Raw genomic sequence first — 23517 nt, forward strand, 5'->3', positions numbered from 1 at the left:
TAGTTTTAAAAGTTGGTGTCCACACTATGTCAAGGCCCTAAACTGAGATATTTGGAAAAGCTGCTTGTCCCGTTTCAGTTTGAAAACTCATTTTAGGGTTTTATTTTAGTCTAAGTGGGCAGAAATTAAAACTTTTGAAACAATGACACAGCGTCCAGCATTTGCATCTTGATTGGGTCTTATCAGTCATGACAGTACCTGCCCTTGGTTTATTAGTTTTACTAATTTAAAAAGGGTTATTTGAAACTGTATTTCACACACTAAGAAATAAAGAGAATACACAAGATAAAAGCTATTTTCATGAAGAAATATTCACCTAAATGTGTGCATTGTTCATGCAGGCTTTAATCACACCATGACAACTGTTACCAACCCACTGAATACAGTTAGTATCTGACTGGTTGAATGAAAGATGCCAATCAATACCTAACATGGCAAATAGGTCTATTCAAGATGTCTTTTACATATAAAGCCTCAAGGAGCACATGAACATAAGTACACAATTTGGGTTTGAACAGCATGTCCGTGCTCATACAGTGTCCACCTGTGCCTCGCCAAACCTCCACAACACATCCAGTCCAGTGAGATTACACCAGCCCCCTCAGTCTGCCCCCGCACACATGCTTGTTGTACAAGGCAGGATATGAATATATCTGCCGTTCCCCAGCACTACGCAGGTCGAGCTGCACTCTGTGCGCTACAGCAGGAGGAAACTGAAGATGAAGAGCAGGAAAATCAATAGGCCCTGGCCTTAATGGGATGTGTGGCCAGGCAGAAAGTAAAGCTCACTGTATGTCTTATTTCACAGTCACCCAAACACATTTACAACACCACAAAGATAAGACACATATGAATGCAAAATACATGTCAAGGACTCTAACCTGTATTTTATACTTAACACTTGGCCACTCCATACAGCTTGCTTTATTGTTGCTCAGTATACTGATAGTAGAAAGGCATTGCAATATCCTTCCATTAAAAATGGTACAACCCATTTTATTAGTATATGCACTTTAAGAATGACAGTGTTTTAATAAAAGGTGCATTTCCTATGAATTGTGTCAATGTGCGACAGTATGTGTGCAGTGATCTGCTTCCAGTCCCTGCAGGCATAGTGGGCTTGTCAGTCTTTTTTTCCCCTCATATGCACACAGCAGCTTTTGTGGTGACAAAACGAGAGGTATGGCTGCAAATACAAGTGCTCTTGCCAGCTATATATGGCTTGTTGACAAAGCATACGCACATAGTAGGGTTGAACGATTTATTGAAATTGACCTTCAATCGCGATTTTAACTAATGTGATTTGCAAATTGCAAAGACTGCGATTATTTTTTACACCAGAGAGTCAGAAGATGTGTTGTTATACTTTTTTTTTTAACTGCCTCACAGTTCACACACAGAGCACTGCAGGAGCAACAGAGCAACAAGCTGTAAACTTTACAACCAAATCTTGTCTACCTGCATGTCCATCCTGAGAACGGAGCTAAAGCGGAAACTACCGGTGATATGATGAGTTAAAACTGACTGATGTGTCAGACAGATAACTGACATATTTTACATATACATATTTTGTAGAGAGAGAAAGTAGAGAAAAAGAGAGAAAATAGTAGAATGAACGACATAACATTAAATTAGGTTTGTATTTGTATGTTGTAATTTGTACCGGGACAAATCCTGTTGAGTTTTAATTGGCTGTGTCTGTCTCTTTCATTATTAGCTATAGCTGCTGGCCGCTACCTTGTTAACTTAACGGACAGCTAATGTGGCTATCGGCTAATTGCTCATTGTTAAATGGCTAATGTTAACATATGAACATATGATAATAATAATTAAGAGTTGTTGAAACAGGGGCTTTACTGACCTCTCGAAATTCCACATGAATGCCTGCCTGTCTGCAGCGGTGCTATGTTGTGTGTCAAGTAGACAGCATTGTTGGTATCGATACTGATGCAAATTAATATCTAATCCGATATTTTTAGTATCTATTAGTATCTGAGAATCTATTTTTTGACAACCCTAGCACATACAGAAATATTTTGGAAATTCATTGGGCCTCAATAGCCAACACTCAAAACAAGCCCATGGACACCACAAAGTCTGTCTATAAAATAAGTTTTAAATGTATGTGTACCAAGGGAGCCAAATATGGAGCTAGAACAGTGACATTAAAATGCTGACACTGAAAATAAAATGTGGCATTGAAAACAAAACCCAAACTGAAAAAAAAAAACACTGAAATATCTGTATAGTAAAAAGTTGTACTAGAACTGAAACAAGTATTGGCGTTGAAAAAATGTTGACTGATAAATAAAGCATCAAAAAATTACAATCTCACAATAATGTTATCTTATTTTATCATAACATCTTTTGCATTTTGATGTGTTTTTCAATGACGATCTGATGATTTTTTGGTCATGTCTGTCTGCTTTCAGTTTTTTTTTTTTTTTTTTTTTTTTTTGCTTTGTCAGTATTTTTTCAGTGTCACTGGTTTTCAGTTTGAACTTTGTGTCACTGTTTTAGCATGGAGAGGTGGGGCAAGGAGTGAAAGATATACAAATAACCTGCATATCATTTGCATACTACTGTCTGGGACACACTGCTGGAGTTGCATTGTATGTGCATGGAGGTCATGGAATGACCATATAGATTGTATATTATGTATAGATGTTCCCATAGACTTTATATTTATATAGTATAGAGTCTATGGCAACAACTTGGTTTTCATTTCAGCACCCATTTTATCAGGTTAAAGCCACAGCCGAGCCACACGCCGGCTCAAGCCTGGCTACAGTTCTGGCTCTCCCATTTGTGTGTCTCACTTTCTCTTCCCATCTCTGTGTATGTCTCTAGCCTAGATGTAGAGAGTGCTTTACTCCGCCAGTGCCACTTGCTCCTCCCCTCTGGCCCCACCTCTCTACTCTACAACAGCAGGGATCCAGACTGCGAACAATTAGTTCTTAATTTTGCGACCTTTTTCTAATTTTATTTTTCAGGTAAATGTTTTTCGATGCCAATTCAGTACTAATACAACTTTTTACAATACAAATATTTCAATTCCAGAGTTTCCTTTTTCAGTTGGGGATTGGTTTCAATGCCAAATTTTAATGTCACTATTCTAGCTCTATAGCCAACATGCCCAACTTGGCAAAGCATCTCACCGACTGATATGGCAACCTGCTCAAAGAATTCAAGGAGCAACAGGTTAGCCAATATGATAGATAATATAATTTCATGATGCCAAAGTCAAGAGTGTAATGTATTTTGTGACATGGGAGCTATTTCTCCACTAGAGTCTGACAAGGCAATTAGGGCCAATTGTGACAGCTAAATTCGGCTTTATCCAAATGGAATGTTCACACTGGTAACATTAGCTTTACCATAACTTGCAAGCTTCTAAAAATCAGGCATTCATATGCATGCAGATGAACACTAGCTTATAAAATGGTCAGTTTATACTCACTCAGTACTGGTAATGGTAATCCTGGCATGTACATTTTTACCAGTAATTAGAAATTATAATTAATCATTAATAATTAGGCATTGTCTCGATGAAGAATGAAACCATTGTTCCACAATTATAGTCTCTTAATGCAGTTTTTTTTCTTTATCAATGGAGACCATTTCTGCTTTCAAATCTTATACTGAGTCGTCGATCATTTCAGATGATTTGTTCAATTTCTTGAATGTTTTCAGAAGTTTTTGATGTGCATGGGCGCCCAGAATGTTCATCGTCTTGGACATCCTCTCCGCCTTCACAAAATCTTTTGTGCCATTCAAACACACATGCAAGTATCATGCAGTGTTTCCCATGTCCTCAGCTAATAATTTTCCAACACCTTAGCAAAAACGTGAACTTCAATCAGTAGCTAGCAGTGAACTAAAGATGTCACTTATTGGAAACTTACAGCAGTTGTGTGTGAATACACCACCATTGATATATAACACTCGGTGTGACTATGAACCATGTGGTTTTATTCTCATAAGCGCAGTGTCATTATTTAATAGCCATACCTTGTATATCTATTACCAGAAAGTGCACTCAGAGTGCAAAACCTCTGCCAAGTGTGTACTGAATCTTATTAAACGCTGTTTAATTAGTGATATCTGGTCACAAATATAGACTCAACAACAGAAGACATCAGATTACTGCATACCATGTAAAAGCTTTAATAACACCTTATTCTTATTATTTACAATAATCAAATTATTAAAGTTATACATGTACTAATTAATTGTCAAAAGGACAATGTATGAAAACACAAAAAAGCAAATGGAAAACATGAGAGCAGGAACATGTTTGCATTGTGATACTGTGTTTGTCAAAAAGGCAGCCTTTAGCACTGCTATTTGAATATCTGTGTAATTTGTACTTTATAATATGATTAACAATGGCTTCCCGCATCATGGTGACATAACAGTTTGAGCACAAACAAGGAGAGAAAAAATAACAGGCATGATTAACAAGAAGTGCAGGCATCCTCACATAAACAGGCAGTGCTGTTATGACAGTGCTTCCATCACTATCTAATCGAAATTGAATCCATATCTTCCCAAATCTCTCAGAACCAGACTAAATAAAACAATTACATAAAGCAACATTAAGGTACTTGGGATGAACCATTTCTCAGCCACAGTTACAGAGCACAAGATCCGAACAGATATGGCTGCTGCACAGCCAGCTGAAAACACTCCTGGAACAAGCTGTGACCAGACTGAGGCACCAGCCAACTGCTCAGGCAACTGCACACAATTATAAACAATAAAGCATAGTCTAAACAGACTGGGAATGTGGGGGTAAACAAACAATGTGAAGAAATCATGCAAACATCTGGTATCACAGTAATAAAGGTATAATATATTTCAAAGGGGCTGTGACTGAGAAATATCGTCACTGAATGAAGCTTCAATTCTAACAGTGGCTGTTGTCATGCTGAGTGGTTGAGCGTTCTGGGAGCCCAGCATGGCCTACCATTAACACAACAATGTCCAGCTGCCTGAATGGACCCCGACCAGACCACGGATGAGAGACACACAATGGAGAACAATGGCCAAGTGGGTACTATAAGAGGAGTGGGGGAGAGTGCAGTTGACAGCAGGGCCAGCATGACACAAAATCAATCATCTGTTTCAGGGCAAACAAGCCAGCCACTGTCTGTTTGAGACTCAAGCCCCTTTTACACAGAGATTGTGTAATATTAGCATCAAGAATTCCCTCGAATATGCCACCTTTGGTTGTTTACACAGACCCACATGAGGACGACTTAATACCGCCCTACTGTGCAATTTTATACAGCATGCCAGCATTGCGGAATCAGAGCCATGACATGTAACACAACAACCTCATTGCCGGTCAGCGTCTGTTCCGCCATGCAGGCTCCCCTTTGTATACAGACGTCAATTCACCTCTGTGACTAACACCCACGTCGCTTAAAACGGGGGCGATACCCACCCACCCCCCAATTCCTTCATATCTTTTATACAGAACAGCAAAGTAGAATTATGGCTAAATATTCCTGCCTTGAAGGGGCATCAGTAACCTAGAAGTGAAAAAAAACAGAGAGGTCTATGCAAAAACACTGATGTCTGTTTTGGGGTTGACTATCTCTTCTGTTTCCTTTTTTACTTCTGAAATCAATCTGAAAGGATGTTGCCTCTATGACGTGAATTAATTGCTTCCCATAAATACCTAAACAAGACAACAGCAACTTTAAACTTTAACTGTAAATTACACAACAGATAAAGTCAAAAGCTAACCCAAATCTCCAGTGCTGTACAGCTGATAGTGATTAACATCTTGTATATAAAGAGCTTTAAAGAGAAGAAGGACACTTTGTCCTCACAATAGCAGCATTCCCCGTTAATCATGTCTATTACCAAATGTGGGAAGGGATGATTTCCAAGTAGTAGTCTAGCAGAGGCATGAAGCCCAAAAAGCCATCTTGTTGTTAGATAAGCTCATGCTCTGGCATAAATGTAAACCAGAGACACCCTCTGTCTGACACCACGTGATCACACTGCATAACAAACTCATTTACATGACATTTCCATTTCCTCTTTTTGCCGACGGTCTTATCCAGAGCGACATGAGGGCTTGCCCTGGCTCCACCTCCTAACATTTGCAGCACAGCACATATATAAGACTAACCAACACATGATTGCAAGGTGTCACTCAAAAAAAAAAAAAAAAAAAGAAAAGCACTGACACTTGGCAGCCATTTTGAACTGCTGTATGGCTATAACTGTCCCTCCCTGACTCTTTGAAGTCAATGCAACAAGCTTAAAATGTCTTGAGGAAAGACCAAAATTATGGGAAAGGTATGTGTGTGAGGCCAGGGGGTGGTAGTGGGGGAGGGGAACGGCCAATCCCTAGGTAGGGACAAATCTAGGTTCAAAATGTTCAGAGGCAACACTGTTTTAAGACCCAGATCTGTTTTAAAAACATGAGTGAATGGCCATGGACACAAATTACATTTAAAAAAAAAGAGAACACCCACCTCACTCTTTCTAACAGGAACCATTTGCTCAAGGTGACAGAGCAAGGTGCTTATGAACAGGAAAAACCTGGCGACAGCCCTGCATTTCCCCTTTTGTTTTTAGCACTGCTGCTATGCATTACAAAACAAGGCAGCTGTTGGTTGGTGTCAAGTGGCTTGACTCTGGTGCAAAAGCTTTCTTGGTTGGTTCGTCTGTCCTGCTCCTTATTTGCTCTCTATCCATACTTGACAACACCCTGAGATCAAACATATCTGGAAATATGCTTGTACATTTTACAATTTTGGTTTCACCTCATACAAAGCATCTGGGTATTTTCAAAATTAACCATTATTTGGTTTCCTTTATTGTCTTGCTTAGTCTCATGAAAGAGAGAGAGACAGAGCCAAAGGAAAAGACAGGAAAAGAAAAGGTGAGGAGGGTTAATGTGGTGAAGCCTAAAATGGCTACCTGCAGTTCAAAGGGTGCAGAGACAGAAACTCTCAATATTGGTGAGATTTTGTTTTGCTATTCATTCATCCAAGTATCTCAAAAAAGCAGAACAGGCAGCATGATAGCGAGAGAAAGAAAGGGAAATGAAGTACAAAACATAAGGGTGCAATAAAACAAGAATAGGAGAGAGAAGGAGAGTGAGCATGAGAGGGAGAGAGAGACAGAGAGAGAGAGAGAGAGAGAGAGAGAGAGAGAGAGAGAGAGAGAGAGAGAGAGAGAGAGAGCGCGAGAGAGAGCGAGAGAGAGAGAGAGAGAGAGATGATTACGTAGATTGCCTGCCTCACCCCCCTTTTGGCCTTGTTTTTTTACCCAGCCTCCTCCTCCTCCTCCATTACTCTCCCAAGAAGCATTGCTTCTCAACACAAAACAGAATTACCCAGCATAGCCCTCTGCAACACCGCTCCCCCAGTGCCAAGAAAATGCTGCACCCCATTGGAGCAGCTCCAGAGCTCCTACACCAATAGGAATACACCAATGAGGCAGGCGTCAGAGCGACTTGTTTTTAACCCCATTGTGCAAGACTGGAGGCACACAACACACAGAATCTGCAGATGAGACGCTAAAGAGAGGGAAAGGTAGATAGACTAGTGCTATAATTGTTCCTGGAAATTAAAAGGAAAGTTAGAGGGTATCTCAAAGTCAGTCTACCACACAACAGAGGAAATTCAGAAAACAAACTACATGTTAAAATGTACAGGAAAAAAAAACAGTGATACTAAAAGAGATATATACATTTGTAATGGTGCGACTGAATATGTTAATTGTCATGCTGAAATAAGGAATAATGCAGTCAAACTACAATTCAGAAACAAAATTAACATGACTGCCTCTTATTTGTGTGAATTTAATCTTTCTACTTTCATACAGGTGTAGATCCATTACACTGGCTTGGCACAACACATGTGAATCATATTAACATATCAATAGCTACACCTGCCCTCTGTGTAATGACAGAGTGTCATCAGCATACAAATGACAAGCTAAAAGGACAGGGTTTTCTCCCTACTATTCCTGTTACTCACAGCAACACTCCCTGTGCCCCTTTCTCTTCTCCAAGCATCAGCACCCAAACAGAAACCTGCCTTATTCTTTTGGAAATGGGCCAATATCCAACTTCACTCCCTGTTGTACATGCACACACAAAAACCTAGGATAAAATTCTGTACAGTGTGATCGAGACTCATCAAAACACAGTACTCACCCATTTGAATCATGTTTTCAAGGGCATATCATCCTTTTCAGTTCATGTTTTTGGGTTTGTAATCACTCAGCTAATGTGAGAGACTTTATTTCCTTATTAAACAGAATACTGGACCAGGCTAACCTTGCATGTCTGCACATTCCTCAGATTTCCAAAGTTTCAGAGGCCCATAATGGGAAAGAAGGGTCCACATCTTGCAGACAGATCCATACACACACTTAAATACAGTCTTACTCTTGATAGTTCTCTTTCATCAACTGTTTTAACTACTACATTAGGCCTACAAAACCAAAATTATGAGTCAGTTCACAACAGAGTAGAAACAAGCAGCGACACAGTACATTCTTAGCTTTCCCAGGGTGGCAGGATGAGTTGAAAAGGTATACCACTGTGTGCTTGCCTGTGCTCAAAAGATTCCTTGCAGTTCTTACTTGGCAGTGAGCATATCTTTTTCTGTTAGTGATCACAGTGTTTATTCAAGATAACAAGAGGGGTCAGGTCAAGGGGAGTGCTGGAGGGGCTCATGTTTCCAGGGGTTCTGAGTGGCCAGGTTTGCAAGTTGCAGCCCACACAGTCTATTAAAAGATGTGAAACATTCAGAGAATGTCAGTCACAACCAGTGAAAACAAGGTTCAGCACACTGCAATCTGGCTTCCATTAGGCTTCAAGATCAATCCGAATACATGGCACTGATTAAACACCTGTAATGTCTGTATTTTTATAGCAAGGTCAACTACAGTTCAGGAAAAAAAATGCAGTTATTTGAAATATATATATCTCAAACATAAATACAACTGCAGCGAGTATTCACATAACCAAAAGCAGGTAAAATAACTAAGTCCAACAGATGAAAATAGCGTCTCCTCTCTCTGTGCTTGTCTGGTGTCCGGAGCACTGGACACCAGCAAGCACAGTCTCAGTCACCGTCGTGCAGCAGTATGGAACACAGCTATTTGGGTTAGGACTACCATTGTGCTCGGAAACAAACCCTCACAAAAACATATGTGTGTCCGTGTGTGGTGTTTCATTTTACCTAAACATTATGATCAACCACATAAGTTGTAACGACAAGTTATGGCCAAATCTTGAGATCAGATTTCGATCCCTCAAAATAAGTCCAACAGAGGTGCTGGTGAAAATGCAGCATTTTCTCATGATTAAGAAATTATTACTAACGTTACAAATAAGTATTTAAAAACATAATAGCAACGGCGTCTATGACTTGGTAGAAACTTGTGATAGCTTCATTTCGGATCAACAATGTTTCTCGCACTCGCTCACGCGTTGAAATAAAAATGGAGGCTAAAAAAGGAAACAAGAGCTCCCCTTCAAAATACCACCCATTTCTCTTAACCGCCACCGAGGCTGGGGGTTGGTAGGTGGGGGAGGTGAAGAGCAGCAAGTCACCACCAAACAGATCGCGTTTTCTGATTGCTCGATCCCGTACAGTAAAGATTAAGAGGCACAAATGGAGAAAACATAACCGAGTTTTCAGCTCGACTCACACGTATGAGCGAAGTTAGGAATCTTGCCAAAAATAACTGCTTTGACACGATGTAGTCAAACACCACCATGAAGCAGACACCATATGTTTTAATAAAACTAAACGCACTTGTTCAGAAATCTACAGAAATACTGAGATCAGTTCGCAAATAAGTGTGTGTATAAGTGTATACAGAGAGAAAGGTTCACGGTGTGTATGTGGTAAAATACTTGTTCGGAATAAGGACACAATCAGCTGGAAAACATCCAAAAAGTTAGCTAAAGGGCTAGTTTAGCATTTGCTGCCTGTGGCTTGACTGCCAACATTTACCAAGAGGGCACCTGGTTGCTTAGCTAACATGAATCGCCAATAGTGATCAAACTAAATATTGTATCATGGATAACTTTCAAAGATTTGACAGTTTCGCGGAACGAAAGCAACATCTGAAATAATACTGTCAGTGCCACAATGCAACAAATTGTTTGTGGTTCTAACAAAACAACTTTGCATATTACCTTACGTGGTCTGATTTTAAACCTCTGGGACTATTATATGGGATTGAGTTCTATCATACTTTCAATATTATCTACTAATAACTATGCGACATACACGACCATAGTCAGTATAATGTGCTGCTGATTTTGTTTTGGCTATGTCACGTCAGGGTATGTTAAGCCTCTACGGAAACACATAAACGAAACTTGCTCAACAAATTAAGATTGATTTATCAATGCTTCAAAATGACGCAGATTTGTAGCCAACTTGGTTTGAGGCAAAACATAATTCCTGTAGTTCTTAATGTAACGTTATAGCGATAGCTAAGTGTGACTGGTTTATCCCTGGTATGAAAACTGAGAAAAAACTGAACTGGAGGCACCTCTAATAGGCTAAACGTTACACGAGTCAAACCTCCTGAAAACTTGGCGAATGTGTTAAGCGCTTTAGGAGCATTGTTGCTTGATATACTGTTAAAACGTTGGCTACTGTAAAACCAGTTCTGTGGTGGATTCCCAGACTAACAAGCTAGCTATCGAAAACAACACGAGGAGCTGGCCAAAGACCACGGAAGATCAGTCCAGACACAGTTAAGAACAACCCTGCAAGGCAGACCATCAATATGGATACCTTTTTAGCCAGCCAAGTAATTCACTTTTAAGTGGAAAGATTGCGAGAGCAATCAACTTGTTCCAATAAACTTTAGAAGACGCTAGGTAGTTAGCTAGCTAACTTGGTTAGCTTCATTGCTATGCTTGGTTGACTGAAAACATGGCTAGTTAGTATCTACATTTATGTTGCTGCCTCAGTTTACCGAGGGTTGTGTTAATAATCATCAAACAGTTAAAGTACTCACCTAAAGAGGCATTTCAAAGTCGTACAAACGAGCCAAAGTCATGTAGAGTAGGAAGTCATCAGAGTATCCCAACATCAAATCCAACCAGACCAGTAGGCCTGTATGTCAGCCTCGGAGTCTCCTTTATCCGTTGCCCTTAAAAGTAGCTCCTTCTCCAGGTGTAGGAAACAAACTTCTTAGTGTCTCCCACGCATAGGCGGAAAGTAAAATTTCCTGTCCTGTTCAGGTGCAGCGCATCCATTGAGTGTCTATAATAGATCCCCGATGGATAAATCTATTTATTTTAGTGTATTGTCTATTTACAGTCGCTATTTATAATAGGGTATGTGCTGCTCTGTGTGATTCAGGATTCTGATTCTCTCCTGGATCCCTACATTCGCAGCGCCCATCCCCCTCCTCACCGGCACCAACCGCGGGTTCTAGTGAAACTGACACACAACCACGCCACGGGGTTTCCCTGGTGACCGTGCAGGGGCTCTCTCCTTGGGCGGCCCTTGCTGCGAAGTCCCGCCTCTCGCCAACGATTCGACAACAATACGTCAGTCTTGTTATACATGAGTTATTCATGTTAGTCATTGGTGAATTACAGGGTCGATTATTTTTGCTGTCAACTACGTAACACGGGGCGGTCACTACTATGAGGAGGGGTGCGAAAACTCAGTTCCTTTATGATGAGCGTGCGCTGGTGGCAGACCAAGAGAGGAGCATAAGAGAATGGATGGACTTGGGAGATAATTTGACACCCAACAGAGGATCTGTACCGTCAAAATTTCGGGAAATGGTCGTTATGAAATTCAAGTGCCACGGAATTAACTTAAAGTCGTTAGTGGAATTATTGTTTTTTATTTGAGGGTTACACTCATTTTTCTACTGTGGAAGGAGCTTTAATACCAATACATATTAGGAAGCGTTAGCTACATGGGGTCTCTCGGGCCCAGTTCCAGGGACACCAAAGGCAGGGTTAGCCCGCTGGGTCAGCCCCACCTACCGGTACGTCAGATTGAGGGAGAACGAGGTGTTGCTCTGGTAGCATTTTGTAAGGGTTGGACAGGGATATTGACCAGGGCTCTTACTCGTCTTATTTCTGGTCCCTCCTACTTCTGTTCCTGGTGCCGAGTCACTCTCTTCCACAATTACCCCCACGGAAATAGAGACCGACACAACGAAAATACCTCTGTCAGTAGTTGCTCAGTAAAACCAACATTTCCTTGGAGTTGTACTAGGAGGATTGTCGAAATAATGAGCACCACTTAGCTGTGATGTTTGTCCTTGTTTCTTGAAGGAAACAGCGTTATTGCCATAGCCAAACATACACACTGAATTTTCAAACCGAGACGTTATTTTCAATACATACATGTAAATAATCATTTTGACTTGTGGACTGTGATATTTATAAACTAATACCCACAATGCCGCCATTGGTCTCTTGTCATGTCATGAGACTAGGGAGGGGACTTCGGATTGGCTGTGGTGACAAATGTCAACGTCATTTGTTGCAGAGGTCTGACGAGCAATAGGATTCGACACCAGAAAAATTAAATTATTACATTGCGGCTGTGGGGTTTATTAAATAAAATCGAGGCTTTGAGCTTCAAACGACACGTTCAGCAAGTATAGTGGTGATTCCAAAGTATCTTACACATTTACTTATTGGATGCATATGGAATAAATGTACAGACCCAATAATGCAGTGATACGAATGTGGTATATTAGACTTCCTGATGTCACTTATTTTCGATTATTGCGAACAGCTGTAGGCTATCCCTTGACAAATATTTTACGTGCCGATAGAACGGTAGTAATTTAGCAATCGATGTCATTGCTACGATTACAATTCAATATACTGCAAGACCACGGAGTTACATTTTGTCATGCATCCGTAGGTGTCAACACAATGTAATTAATCATGAACGAAAAAGTATAAAAGCTAACACTTCGCCCCACAGCAACTGATAACGTCACAGTGACTTGAATTGAATATTTTTGTGCTTGACGTTAGTTAGTACCTCCTGTACTAACTCCACCACTGTATACATATCATTGAGATTTTTTTCTTAAAATAACGTTAAGTATGCGCTTCTTTTCTGTTATCTTCTGTGGTTGTATCTATTAGTAAAATCGACCACCAGAATAATTTCCCAGAAAACCTCATGAGGTTAAAAACTGAAGAACAGGTTACAAGACTGTCATGGCAGGCAGTAGCCATAAACTCACAATACTGCCTCTTACTGTGGTGAAACTGCAGTGTCATAGCCAGTCTGAACCAAGCTCTGCTACATGGCCGTGTTTGACACTCCTCCATAATGCTTTCACTGCCACTGCTCGAGCATAGTGAAAACACGACTCAAACTGCTTGTTACTTAATGTTTTAATTGTCTCCATAGTCTGAAGCACTCACACAAATGGCTAATTGACTCGAGAGGTATCAAAGTGTGGACGTTACTAAAATTGACTTAACTTTGGGATTCCAGTGGTCTCTTCAAATATACATTTCACATTGCATGCATGACACAGCCAAGATTTCTGATAAAAATAAAATCCTTGACATATAAGCTAAGGATTCTGTGAGACAGCTCAGGCCCACAAATATTTGTTAGTGAGAAGACAAACAGCTCACACATTCTTTGTGTATTAGATTATTAGTGTGCAAGGCTATTCACCAAGTCCATAACAATGGGCATACACACAATTTGCATTCTCTGTAAGTTGATGAAAAGAATTATTGTAACCTATCCACCCCAGGCAGTCAGAGTGCAAAGTTGGGGCCAACATAGACCTTTACTACATGACATTTTTATTCCACAGAATCTCTCGCCCACCATCAAATTCTACTGATAAATACAAAAATTATAATTAGAGTTTTTTTTTTACCTTTTACATAAAGAAAAAAAATACAACAAAGTCCAGCAGTTGTGCATACTTTTTAGGATGGCACACCACACATTATACAGTATATGGCTCTACCAGGCATATGTATAGAAAATATAGCCATCAATAATAAGTAATGTTACTGAGTCTATAGGATAGGGATCTTTGGGAGAATAGTTGCATACAGACACAAAATCATTTAAATGTCAAAAATGAGTGTTCACATTATCTGTTAATACGTTAACCTTCACTCAGGAGTAGTGAATAATAGGCAAATACTACATCTGCTTTGGGTGTAATTCTAAATACATTATCATTATTATTATTATTATTAGTCTTAAGTACATGGCCCATTGAATAAGCAGAACTAAAACATTGGTCAACTACCAATACTACTTGATTTGACTTTGCTATGTCTGAAAGTGGACCACAAACTAGATGTGTCTAAAAAAATGATTACGATTTTATTAAGACTTAAGTATGTGGCCTGTTACTGAAGAAAGATCACCAGAAAAAGAAATTTCAACTGCCTTCCTCTCATTCCTTTGTGAAGAACCAGTCTCTTTCTCTCAATGGCTGACTAAGCAGCTCAGACAAAGAATGAAAGGGAAAAAAATGGCTGAGAGTGTTTGTTTTCTGGTTTTGGGACATGACTTGTTTTCCCTTGTTCTTTAGGTCTTTTTTTTTTTTTAAGGTTGTTACACTCTTGCATGCCAAGACTCTCCCTGTTGCTGGGATATTCTGCCCTCTGCTGGTTGCACTGTGGCACTATAAAGCCATGCCTCCCTGTTAAGGGGTTGAGCCCCTCAGAGCAGTTTCAGACTCCCAGTGACATTATTCACCATCTCTTCCTCGCCCATGATGGCCAGGACAGTGCGGGACCCAGCCTCAACCTGCCAAAAACAAGAGGGGTTTGTTCAGTGTCTCAAGTAATTTAACTGTGAAAAATCAAGTTTATTTTTCACCAAATATATAAATACTAACAATGCAACAATATTTTGGAAATGAGTACTGCTGCACAATTCATCAAAAATCAATCATGACCAAAATTTTGGCTTTCTACAATTAAATGAAGATTATCGTCTACATTATGCGTGCTCCACTCAAAAAACTCAGCTGCTTATCAAATCAAGTACCCCCTTAAACTAATTGTCAGCTACCACAGCTGTGTGCACGACCTGCAGCTCAACAACATAAATCAACGGACAGAACAAGAATCAAATGTTTGGAGCTGAAGAGCTAGTCCCTGGAAACAGATCAACATCCATTATTTGGAGGTATTTTGGATTTAGCGTAAGTGATGTTAAGCAAGAACAAATCATATGCAGAGAGCATGAGACGTGTCTGTGCTGCAAAGCAACACAGCTAACTTGTTGTTGTTGTAAACTGCTGTAGTAGTCCCAAAGACTGAAACTGAAATAATCAATGCAATCACATTTCCTTTGGCCAGAGGTAGGTGTCCAATAAACACTGAGTGAAAGCAGCTCTGTTATATTTCTGGGTAAAAACTTTTGGTACAATATAAAATATAATACAAATATTTTGTCCCCAAAATCAATGAATGACATGTGAAAAACAATCATGATCACAATATTGATCAAAATAATTCTGTTTATCATTCTGGCCATAATCATGCAGCCGCAAGTACTGGTGCCTCCAAAGACAGTTATACACAGGACGACTTTGAAAATGGCATGTTTCCCTCACCTGGGTAAGGCCTGCATCTTGGACCAGGTAAGCAGGCAGGCTGAGACTCATGGCCAGGGCCTGCAGTTCCAGTAGATGAGCCACATTGGTGCCCTGGACTACCACCTTCTTGGCTCTGTGTCAACACCATGCGCATTTACTTTTTTATCATTAATGTAAAGTAAGACTGAATTCATTATTAGGCAATATTATAAATGCTGGCAAAAAATAAACAATCACCAAACACTATTAGGAACTCTCACAGACCTGCATTTTCATTTAATTATCCAATCAGCAAATCATGTGGCAGCAGCACAATACATAAATCATGCAGATACAGGTCAGGAGGTTCTGTTAATGTCCATGTCAAAATTTTGAATGGGAGAAAAAAAATGTGCCTTTTCACATGATTGTGCAAAATGAGCTGATTTGAGTATTTTGGGAAACTGGTGATCTCCTGGGATTTTTGCTCACAATAGTCTCTAAAGTTAACTCAGAATGGTGTGACAATCAAAAAACATCCAGTGAATGGTGGCTCTGCAGACAGAAACTCCTCGTTAATAAGTGGATTCAGAGGAGAATAACCAGACTGGTTCAAACTGACAGAAAGGTTATGATAACTCATAATGACTCCTTACAACTATGGAGAGCAGAAAAGCATCGCAGAGCACATTGAACCCTGATGCTCCTGTCAGAACCAAAACAGGGCAACTGAAGACTGGAAAAACATAGCCTGTTCTGATGAGCCCAAATTTCTGCCAAAGAACTCAGATGGCAGAGGGGAATTGAGGCACCCAGTATAGCGTTCCTAATAAAGTGCTTGGTGAGTGTATATCTGACATTATTTCTGTAGTCAACACTGAAATCAAACACTGTGAACTGAGCAATTCTAGAAACCAAACTTAAAGAATCAAGTTAGAGAGCCCAGAGCAATGACGGACACACATGGTGGAGCAACAATTGGAAAAGACGCTTTAGATATGGACACTGCAATGTTAAGACTTTTTAAGATTATTACTGTTTATAATTTTCAAATTACTAAATTGTAAAGTCCATTCCTCATAACTCTTATTCTTTCCTTGAATTATTTGTTGCTAAATGTGTGATCACTAAGACTGACATCAGAAAGATTTACAAATGAAATTACAAATGAAAATCTGACCATATAAAGTAAACTAATTTAGCCAATTTATTGATGTCAAAAGTAGGTGTTTTTTAAACAAGATATATATCAAATGCATGAATTCTCAGAGCATCTTCTTCAAACTTACCCACTGTGGTCCCACTTCCAGGCCATCTCTCTCCAGCTGTTCTTCTCCTGTAGGGTCTGGTACAATCCTACAGCAGCATGGCCAACCTGGGCTGCCACCTGCAGAGACACACAGCAAAATTCACATTTTAACAGCAATATGTCAATCTGTGCTGAAAATAGCCTCTATGTTTTGTTTGTGACCAAGTTCAAATTAAGTTACACACTGAGTTTGAAAACATAACAGTTTTTTGTTTAGAATGCAATATCAACCCAAAAATAAATGAAACCCCTTCCTACTCAGACCACAGAATCTGGTAGGCATTAATTATTGCAAGAACCTACAAAACTAAACACTAATGCAAATTTAAGAGAAGCTTAGTGAAATAGGTGAGCATAAAGTAGCTTCACGCCACTGAGCTGAAAAAGAAGCAGAGCTACAAAGTTCTTTCTCTTATTTTTTGTGAGTTGAGCTGCAAATCACGACTGAGCAATTGTAAAATACATAAACAGTTGCTTCTGGATGGATCCTGTATTCGAACACAGTATGTATCCCACACTTTCCACAATGACACCACAGGACTTACCTTTCCAACACCCATGGCAAGGTCCATGTTCACCACAAACACCATCTTGAACATGAGGTCATCGTCTCCCTCCTGGAGGAGAGTGGAAAAAAAGAGACACTGAGATTTGGTTTTGGACAAACTTCACAAGGTCTAATGTACCAAGGTGTACCTGTGGGGACTAAGGCTAGCTTATGGGCACCTCATTCTCCAGCTTGTTGAAGTAGTACATGGCCGCCTCCTCAGCAGACACATTCCGAGTGTGCAGAAGTGCCTGAAGTTGTGAGAAACAACAAAAAAGGAAAGAGAACAAAGCAGTGAATTATAGAGTGATCACACCCGCCATAATTGTATTGAATTTCTGTAGCTACAGTAACAACAGTTTGCTAACACACAACCTAGATGCTCTGACAGGTTCGCTCTGTATTTAATATTTGTCCTTACAACATTTACACAGGTTTTTAAAGACAGGAAGACCTGATGACAAAGTTTGTGAGCACAGTGGGACTGATGCATAATGTGAAATGCTATGCCAGGTAAAGTTACCTTCTTTATTAGCTTAGTTACAAATCTAAAGGCCTGTCTTCACTCACTGTAGTTTTGTGGAAATAATCTAAACTCATTCTCACTAGTTCCTGGTATTGACGAGCTTTTGAGAACACAGGTCAGCAAAGGAGTAAGTGAGATTTGAATTGAGTTTTTAAATGAAAATGGCAAAAATTCTTCTTTCCTCACAATATTTTCATTCACATATTACATTAGGTGTTATTGTCATGGTGTTCTGTTGGCCAGTTACGAGTGCATAAAAGTAACAGTGGGTCTGTTTTTAAACTTTTTGAAGGGCACTTGCAGGCAAAAAACTGAGAAGCCCAAAAATTGGAATTATGTAGGACTGAGGACTGATTCTCCATATTGGGATTATGTTAAACTGGACACAAATTGTAAAATGTTTGTGTTTTTGTTCTGTTATCGCTATCATATTTGTTGTATTTAACTTCTGAACGCAATAAACACAAATATTCATGTCATGTTCTGTTGAGCCTGTAGAGTGAAGAAGTAGAAACATATCAAGATCACAACCAACCATTTGTCATATCATGTATTTATTATACATTTTTCCACAAACCTAATCATACAATTAAAAAAAAAAAAAAAATACAGGTGTTGGGGGCCTGGCCTCAGCTCAATGTCAGAGAGCATTTCCCTGAATCTCTGGCAGACACATCAGGTTGGCTGACCCAGGACAATGTGTGGTGTGGCTGTATGGTCTCCAGGTGATGAGGATTGTGGGTTAAATGACATGATTGGGTCCCTTATCAGACAGTGATGCTTCAGTTGAGATTCATCAAGGTTCAGGTCCTGAATTCCCTCCCGAAAAGAGGAAATGGTGAACATAACATTTCATTAGTGGTCCAACATTAAACTTTATTATGACAATCTTAAGTTGCTGTCACATTACGTGTGGACCCAGTGTTAATCTAGATACTGTATATTGAACAATATTGTATGTATACTGATGTAATATGGGCCTTAGTTCATAGGAGATGTAGCTATAGGTTGGCAGGTTTTAGACTGCCTCTGCCGGCTACTCTCCCTCTTCCATAGCCTAGCTCTTTAAGAACAGAGCTAGACCAAGAGAATATTTAAATGGAAATAAAATTAAAGATAATTACCATCCAAACTCGCTATAAAAAGATTTTACATGGTTACATTCTTTCCCTTGGAATTCCATGTCTTTGCCGGTGTAACATTACTCTGCGATGTGCTGAACTGTGCAATTACACCATAGTAAGAGACAAATCTAAATGATGCCATGTTTTTTTCTTCCTTGTTCTTCTATAATTATCAACAAACAAAGTAGCGCCATGTATCACTGACAGTAGATTAAATTACTGTTATAGTTGAGGTTGAAGCAATAATGTTACGGATACATAGGCTAAACTAACCCTGGGTTTAGACCTTAGCTTCAACATGTATTGTCACTGGCACAGTACTATCATATGCTACCTGCATTTCTGTAGAATTAGAAACTCTTTCCCCTTATTGTCGCTAACTTACCCGTGGGCTGCAGACACTCTGGATCTCACCACTTCCTTCTTCGGTCAGTTGTTAGTGCTGGTTTTCACGGCGATACAAATTTGTGAATGTAGGGGGTGGAGCTTCTGAAGGAGCTCTGACAGGACAGGTGCATTTGTTAAGCTGCTGAGTTCAAATATCAATTTGAAATTTCTCCAGGATGCCTTAGTCTGTCTTTAATAGACAATTATTGTTTGGGATATTCAATTAGATGGTGGTTTTGAGGTGTTGGTTGTATCAAATAAGTCCTTATCTTGACTTATTTGATTTTAATATTACTCTGACTATGAAAAGCTACATCCTGATGCTGTATGCTGGACCCATGTCAAAAATACCTCTGAGTTGTGGTTAGGCCATTTTAGGACAAGGATTTTTAGGATTTGGTTGTAGAGTTTAAAACCTGTCAGACTGTTGTCGTGTGTGTGAACTGTGAGGAAGCTAAAAAAAAGTGTAACGACTTGTTAACTGTAATTTTGTGAGTCGAACCAGGGTCTCTACATTGAATAGTGGACTTTTGGGGGGCAGCTCTAGTCAAGATATCATTAAACTAGTGTGTAACTGGTTAAAATTATAAAATCTGGCTGATGAGGTAACCATATTTATATTATTTTGTAGCATTTGCCATCATGTCTACTATACCACAGCTTTCAGAAAGATACTGGGAAGAACATTTCCAGTCATAAATATTATTGGACTCTGATGTAAATGTAGCCTAAACACTGAAACAAGCTGCCCACTCTGAGTGTACTGTCCCACCTGTTTGGCTGCCTCCTCTGGGATGTCCAGCTCTCTGAGCTGCTGCAGAAACACAGGGTTGACATCCTGAGAGTCTGCATCTGAGCCTGACTGCTCTGGCTCCATTCTTGACTGCAAAAAGAAAAATAGTAACAATGAACACCCCATGCAGCACAAACCCACATGAACCCATATGATAGTAGGTGGTAGTAATATGCATTTGTATGCCTTCACCAGACTCACATAAAACAGATCTCAATGTTAGGCATGCTCCTGAATGCATGCGAGTTACCAATCAGTGAATGGCATATTAGCACAAACATTACAAGCTAATGGAAAAACTGAGATACACATGAGGGTTTAAATTAAATTAATGCTCCAAGGAAGAGGCAGGAAATTAAAGTTAACTGAAGCAGATGTCTGACACCTCAGGATTTTAAGTACTACTGCTGACCACTGCTGATCTTCAGACAGACATGAATGCTTCTAGATCAGAGTCTGGGAAAGTCTCTAGAATGACCATAAGCAGATAACTGAGGGAACAAGGCTTAAAGGGAAGAATAGCTGCTAAGAAGCCATTATTGAAGCCTGCATACATCCAGATATGTCTCAGATTTGCCAGGGAGCACAAACACTGACTGGACTGTTGATGACTGAAAGAATCCAAGTTTCAACTCTTCGGTCAGCATCGTCATATTTATGTCCACAGAAGAGCTGGAGAACGTTTTCATGCCAGATGCATTGCACCCACAGTTAAACATGGTCGAGATTCCATTATGGTATTGGGTCCCATTTGTGGAAACGGTGTGGGCAATGAGGAAATTGACAGTATCACAAACAAGGACGTCTACCAGAACATCATGGAATCCCTTCTGGACTGAATCTGATTTGTTGTGGGTTCATATACCAACAAGACAATGACCCCAAGCATACTTCAAAGATGTGCAGAGACTATTTGACCAACAAAAAGGAATCTGGTTTACTGGAACTGATGGACTGGCCAAGTCAAAGTCCTGATTTGAATCCTATTGAACAAATCTGGGATTTAGCTTCATCTAAAGCAGATCTGTGGGAACAGCTAGAAACTATGTGGAGCTCAATAACAAGAGAGACTGTCAAAAATTACATAAAAACAATGCCAGCAAGAATGCAAGGCCAAAGTAGGCCATACAAAATATAAAGTTTTTTGGTTATTATGTGTGAAAAAGGACTATTGTTTCAGTTTGTTATTCGCCAAATAAACAACAATAACATTTTTAGTTTTAAACAAGTTTTTGAAAGATTTTTAAAATATTAATCTTTTCTCGTTTTATGATGGTGGTCTAATAAATTTGCTAAGCACTGTACATTTCACAGCAAGACCGTTTATAAAAATTTTATGAAGTGTGACTCGACGTTATCTTCGTGTGCGCCGAGGGTATATGAGCATAACTAAACATAACAACACAATTACAAACAACCACGAACTTAGATATCAACGTAACCTGTCTAAAGACTCATAAAGCTGACTAGTCCTGCCCAAGTGACGGCTGTTAGCTCACCAGCTACTTAACACTCCATTAAAGTTACCATCAAAAACAATGCAGCTAAGGCTAACAAAGTTAGCTTCCGTTTCTACTGCTAGGCTATTTCAGTAAGGATACAAATTACAAATTGCATTAAGATGCTTTGCGTTTATGCTTACGTGACAATTAATTCAGCCATTTTTGATCTACAGCTGTGGTTATAAAACTAGCTAACATTAGCCTTAACCGCTACCGTTAACTGAACAAGCTTCAGTCCTGCAAGTTAGCTTGTGGTTAGCTTACCTGTTCTGTTCAGCTAGCCCGACAGAGTAAACAACGGCGGTGATTTCCTTGCGGTTTCTCTAAATCGTAATTTTCACCCGTGAAGGGGTAGTTTCTGATTGAATGTGTAATTGCATTCAGTGGGATTCCCGTCTCGTACTGTTATGAGAGCTACGCCATTTGAACCCGTTAGTTTGCTAGAATAGGGTGCTACTAGTGATGTTACGTCTGACACTGAAGCCCCGAGGCCTGCGTCGCGCAAAGGGGGCGTGTCTAAATGAAGCCTGTGTCGAGGCCCGTATCATTTTTCAGAATATCACATGGACAAAGACAAACGAGGCCCTGTTTCTCTGAATTCACGTGACTGTCTCGTTATGTGATTCGAGTTGCTGAAAACGGCGCGGGAAATACAGGAAGTTTTCTGCATGATCTGAGGCGATTCTGAGGATCGTTACGTGCAGGAGATTGATTGACAGCAGAAAATGGAGCCGCCAAAAAGGCGAAGGACATCAGCAGTTTGGGAGGATTTTGACATGATATCTCCCAATAAGATAAAGGCTGGGCTGGGGAAGTTATATCAAAGAAAATGAATCACCTGAGCCCGAAACACAGTCAAAACACTTTTATTCCTGAATAAGAATCAATAACTTGCCCAATCTCAGTTATGTCCCAGTCACACAGGATGCAGGCAAAAATAATCCCATGATTAATTTTTATTGATCAATTGACCTCATGGACAGTGCAGCAAACAGAAGAAACCTAAATCAGATCCCCCTCCTCATCCCCCCTTTTCCTTTAAAACAGCTCTAGTTCTCCTCAGTACACCTGTACTTAGGTACTTTATTCCAGCATCTTGGAGAAGTTGCCTCAGTTCCTCTGTGGATTCAGGCTGTCTCAGTGTCCTCGGTTTTTTCATGTAATTCCAGACTGACTCTGTGATGTTGACATCAGGGCTCTGTGGGGATCAGACCATCTACTGCAGGACTTCTTGTTCTTCTTGTCTCTGAGGACAGAGGATAGTTCTTTATAATGTTGACTGTGTGTTTGGACTCATTGTCCTGCTGCAGATTTAATCTTCGGCATCTAATTAGTCCTGCACGCTTTGTGCTACAGAAACAGTTGAGGTATCAAAATGTTCAGGACATGTGTGCTTGTATACAACTTTGCTGCTGCTCTTTAAAAACACTCAACTTTGCAAGTTTACTAGTCTGGCATACGTGCATGCACAGACTCCATTTTTGGCTTAAAATGTTGCCAAGATCTTTAAATCTGTGTACCTAGTAGTGCAGGTATTTGCCATTTCAGAAGGTTGGTGGTTTAATTCCAGGCTCCTCCAGTCACTGAAACAAAATGCAGTTTTACTGATTACCCCAATTGCAAACCATATTGTCATGCTCACCTATACAAATGCTAACAGAAAATATTAACATCTCACAAATATTTTCAAGTCCATGTATGGAAACATTTATGTGTATGCTTGTTTTCAAGCACTCTACAGTGTGGCTTCAGTGACGCACCCAGTAGAGCAGGT

The 23517-nt window shown here is 39.9% G+C and overlaps 2 protein-coding genes across 6 annotated transcripts in view; both read right to left on the bottom strand.

Annotated features, from left to right (window-relative positions):
* Positions 1 to 11453, bottom strand: part of setd5 (SET domain containing 5) — a 36586-nt gene extending 25133 nt beyond the window's left edge. For 4 of the 5 annotated variants that reach the window (XM_051074645.1, XM_018667516.2, XM_018667517.2 and 1 more), the window contains exon 1: positions 11020 to 11452. The gene's annotated coding sequence lies outside the window, so the exon portion shown is untranslated. Of the gene's footprint in view, positions 1 to 11019 lie in introns of all 5 variants that reach the window. The other variant, XM_051074644.1, reaches the window with a different exon arrangement.
* Positions 11454 to 13369: 1916 nt separating this feature from the next.
* On the bottom strand, positions 13370 to 22254 carry si:dkey-19e4.5 (UBA_like_SF and PTH2 domain-containing protein). The gene is made up of 7 exons (XM_018667519.2): positions 22008 to 22254; positions 20221 to 20331; positions 17591 to 17662; positions 17410 to 17481; positions 16845 to 16942; positions 15595 to 15709; positions 13370 to 14780 (listed from the first exon to the last, which is right to left on the bottom strand). Exons 2-7 carry the CDS (start codon positions 20323 to 20325, stop codon positions 14694 to 14696), a joined length of 549 nt encoding a protein of 182 aa, XP_018523035.1. The 5' UTR covers positions 20326 to 20331; positions 22008 to 22254; the 3' UTR covers positions 13370 to 14693.
* Between the last annotated feature and the right edge of the window lie 1263 nt (positions 22255 to 23517).

Source organism: Lates calcarifer, linkage group LG12 (genome assembly GCF_001640805.2).
Source record: "Lates calcarifer isolate ASB-BC8 linkage group LG12, TLL_Latcal_v3, whole genome shotgun sequence".
In the NCBI taxonomy this organism is placed as follows: domain Eukaryota; kingdom Metazoa; phylum Chordata; class Actinopteri; family Centropomidae; genus Lates; species Lates calcarifer.

Coding starts and splice junctions, on each gene's coding strand:
- si:dkey-19e4.5 (XM_018667519.2), bottom strand. CDS start 20,325: ATGGAGCCAGAGCAGTCAGGCTCAGATGCAGACTCTCAGGATGTCAAC. Junction 17,482..17,590: donor TCAACAAGCTGGAGAATGAG/GTGCCCATAAGC, acceptor ACTCTCCTCCAG/GAGGGAGACGATGACCTCAT. Junction 15,710..16,844: donor TGGAAGTGGGACCACAGTGG/GTAAGTTTGAAG, acceptor GTGTTGACACAG/AGCCAAGAAGGTGGTAGTCC.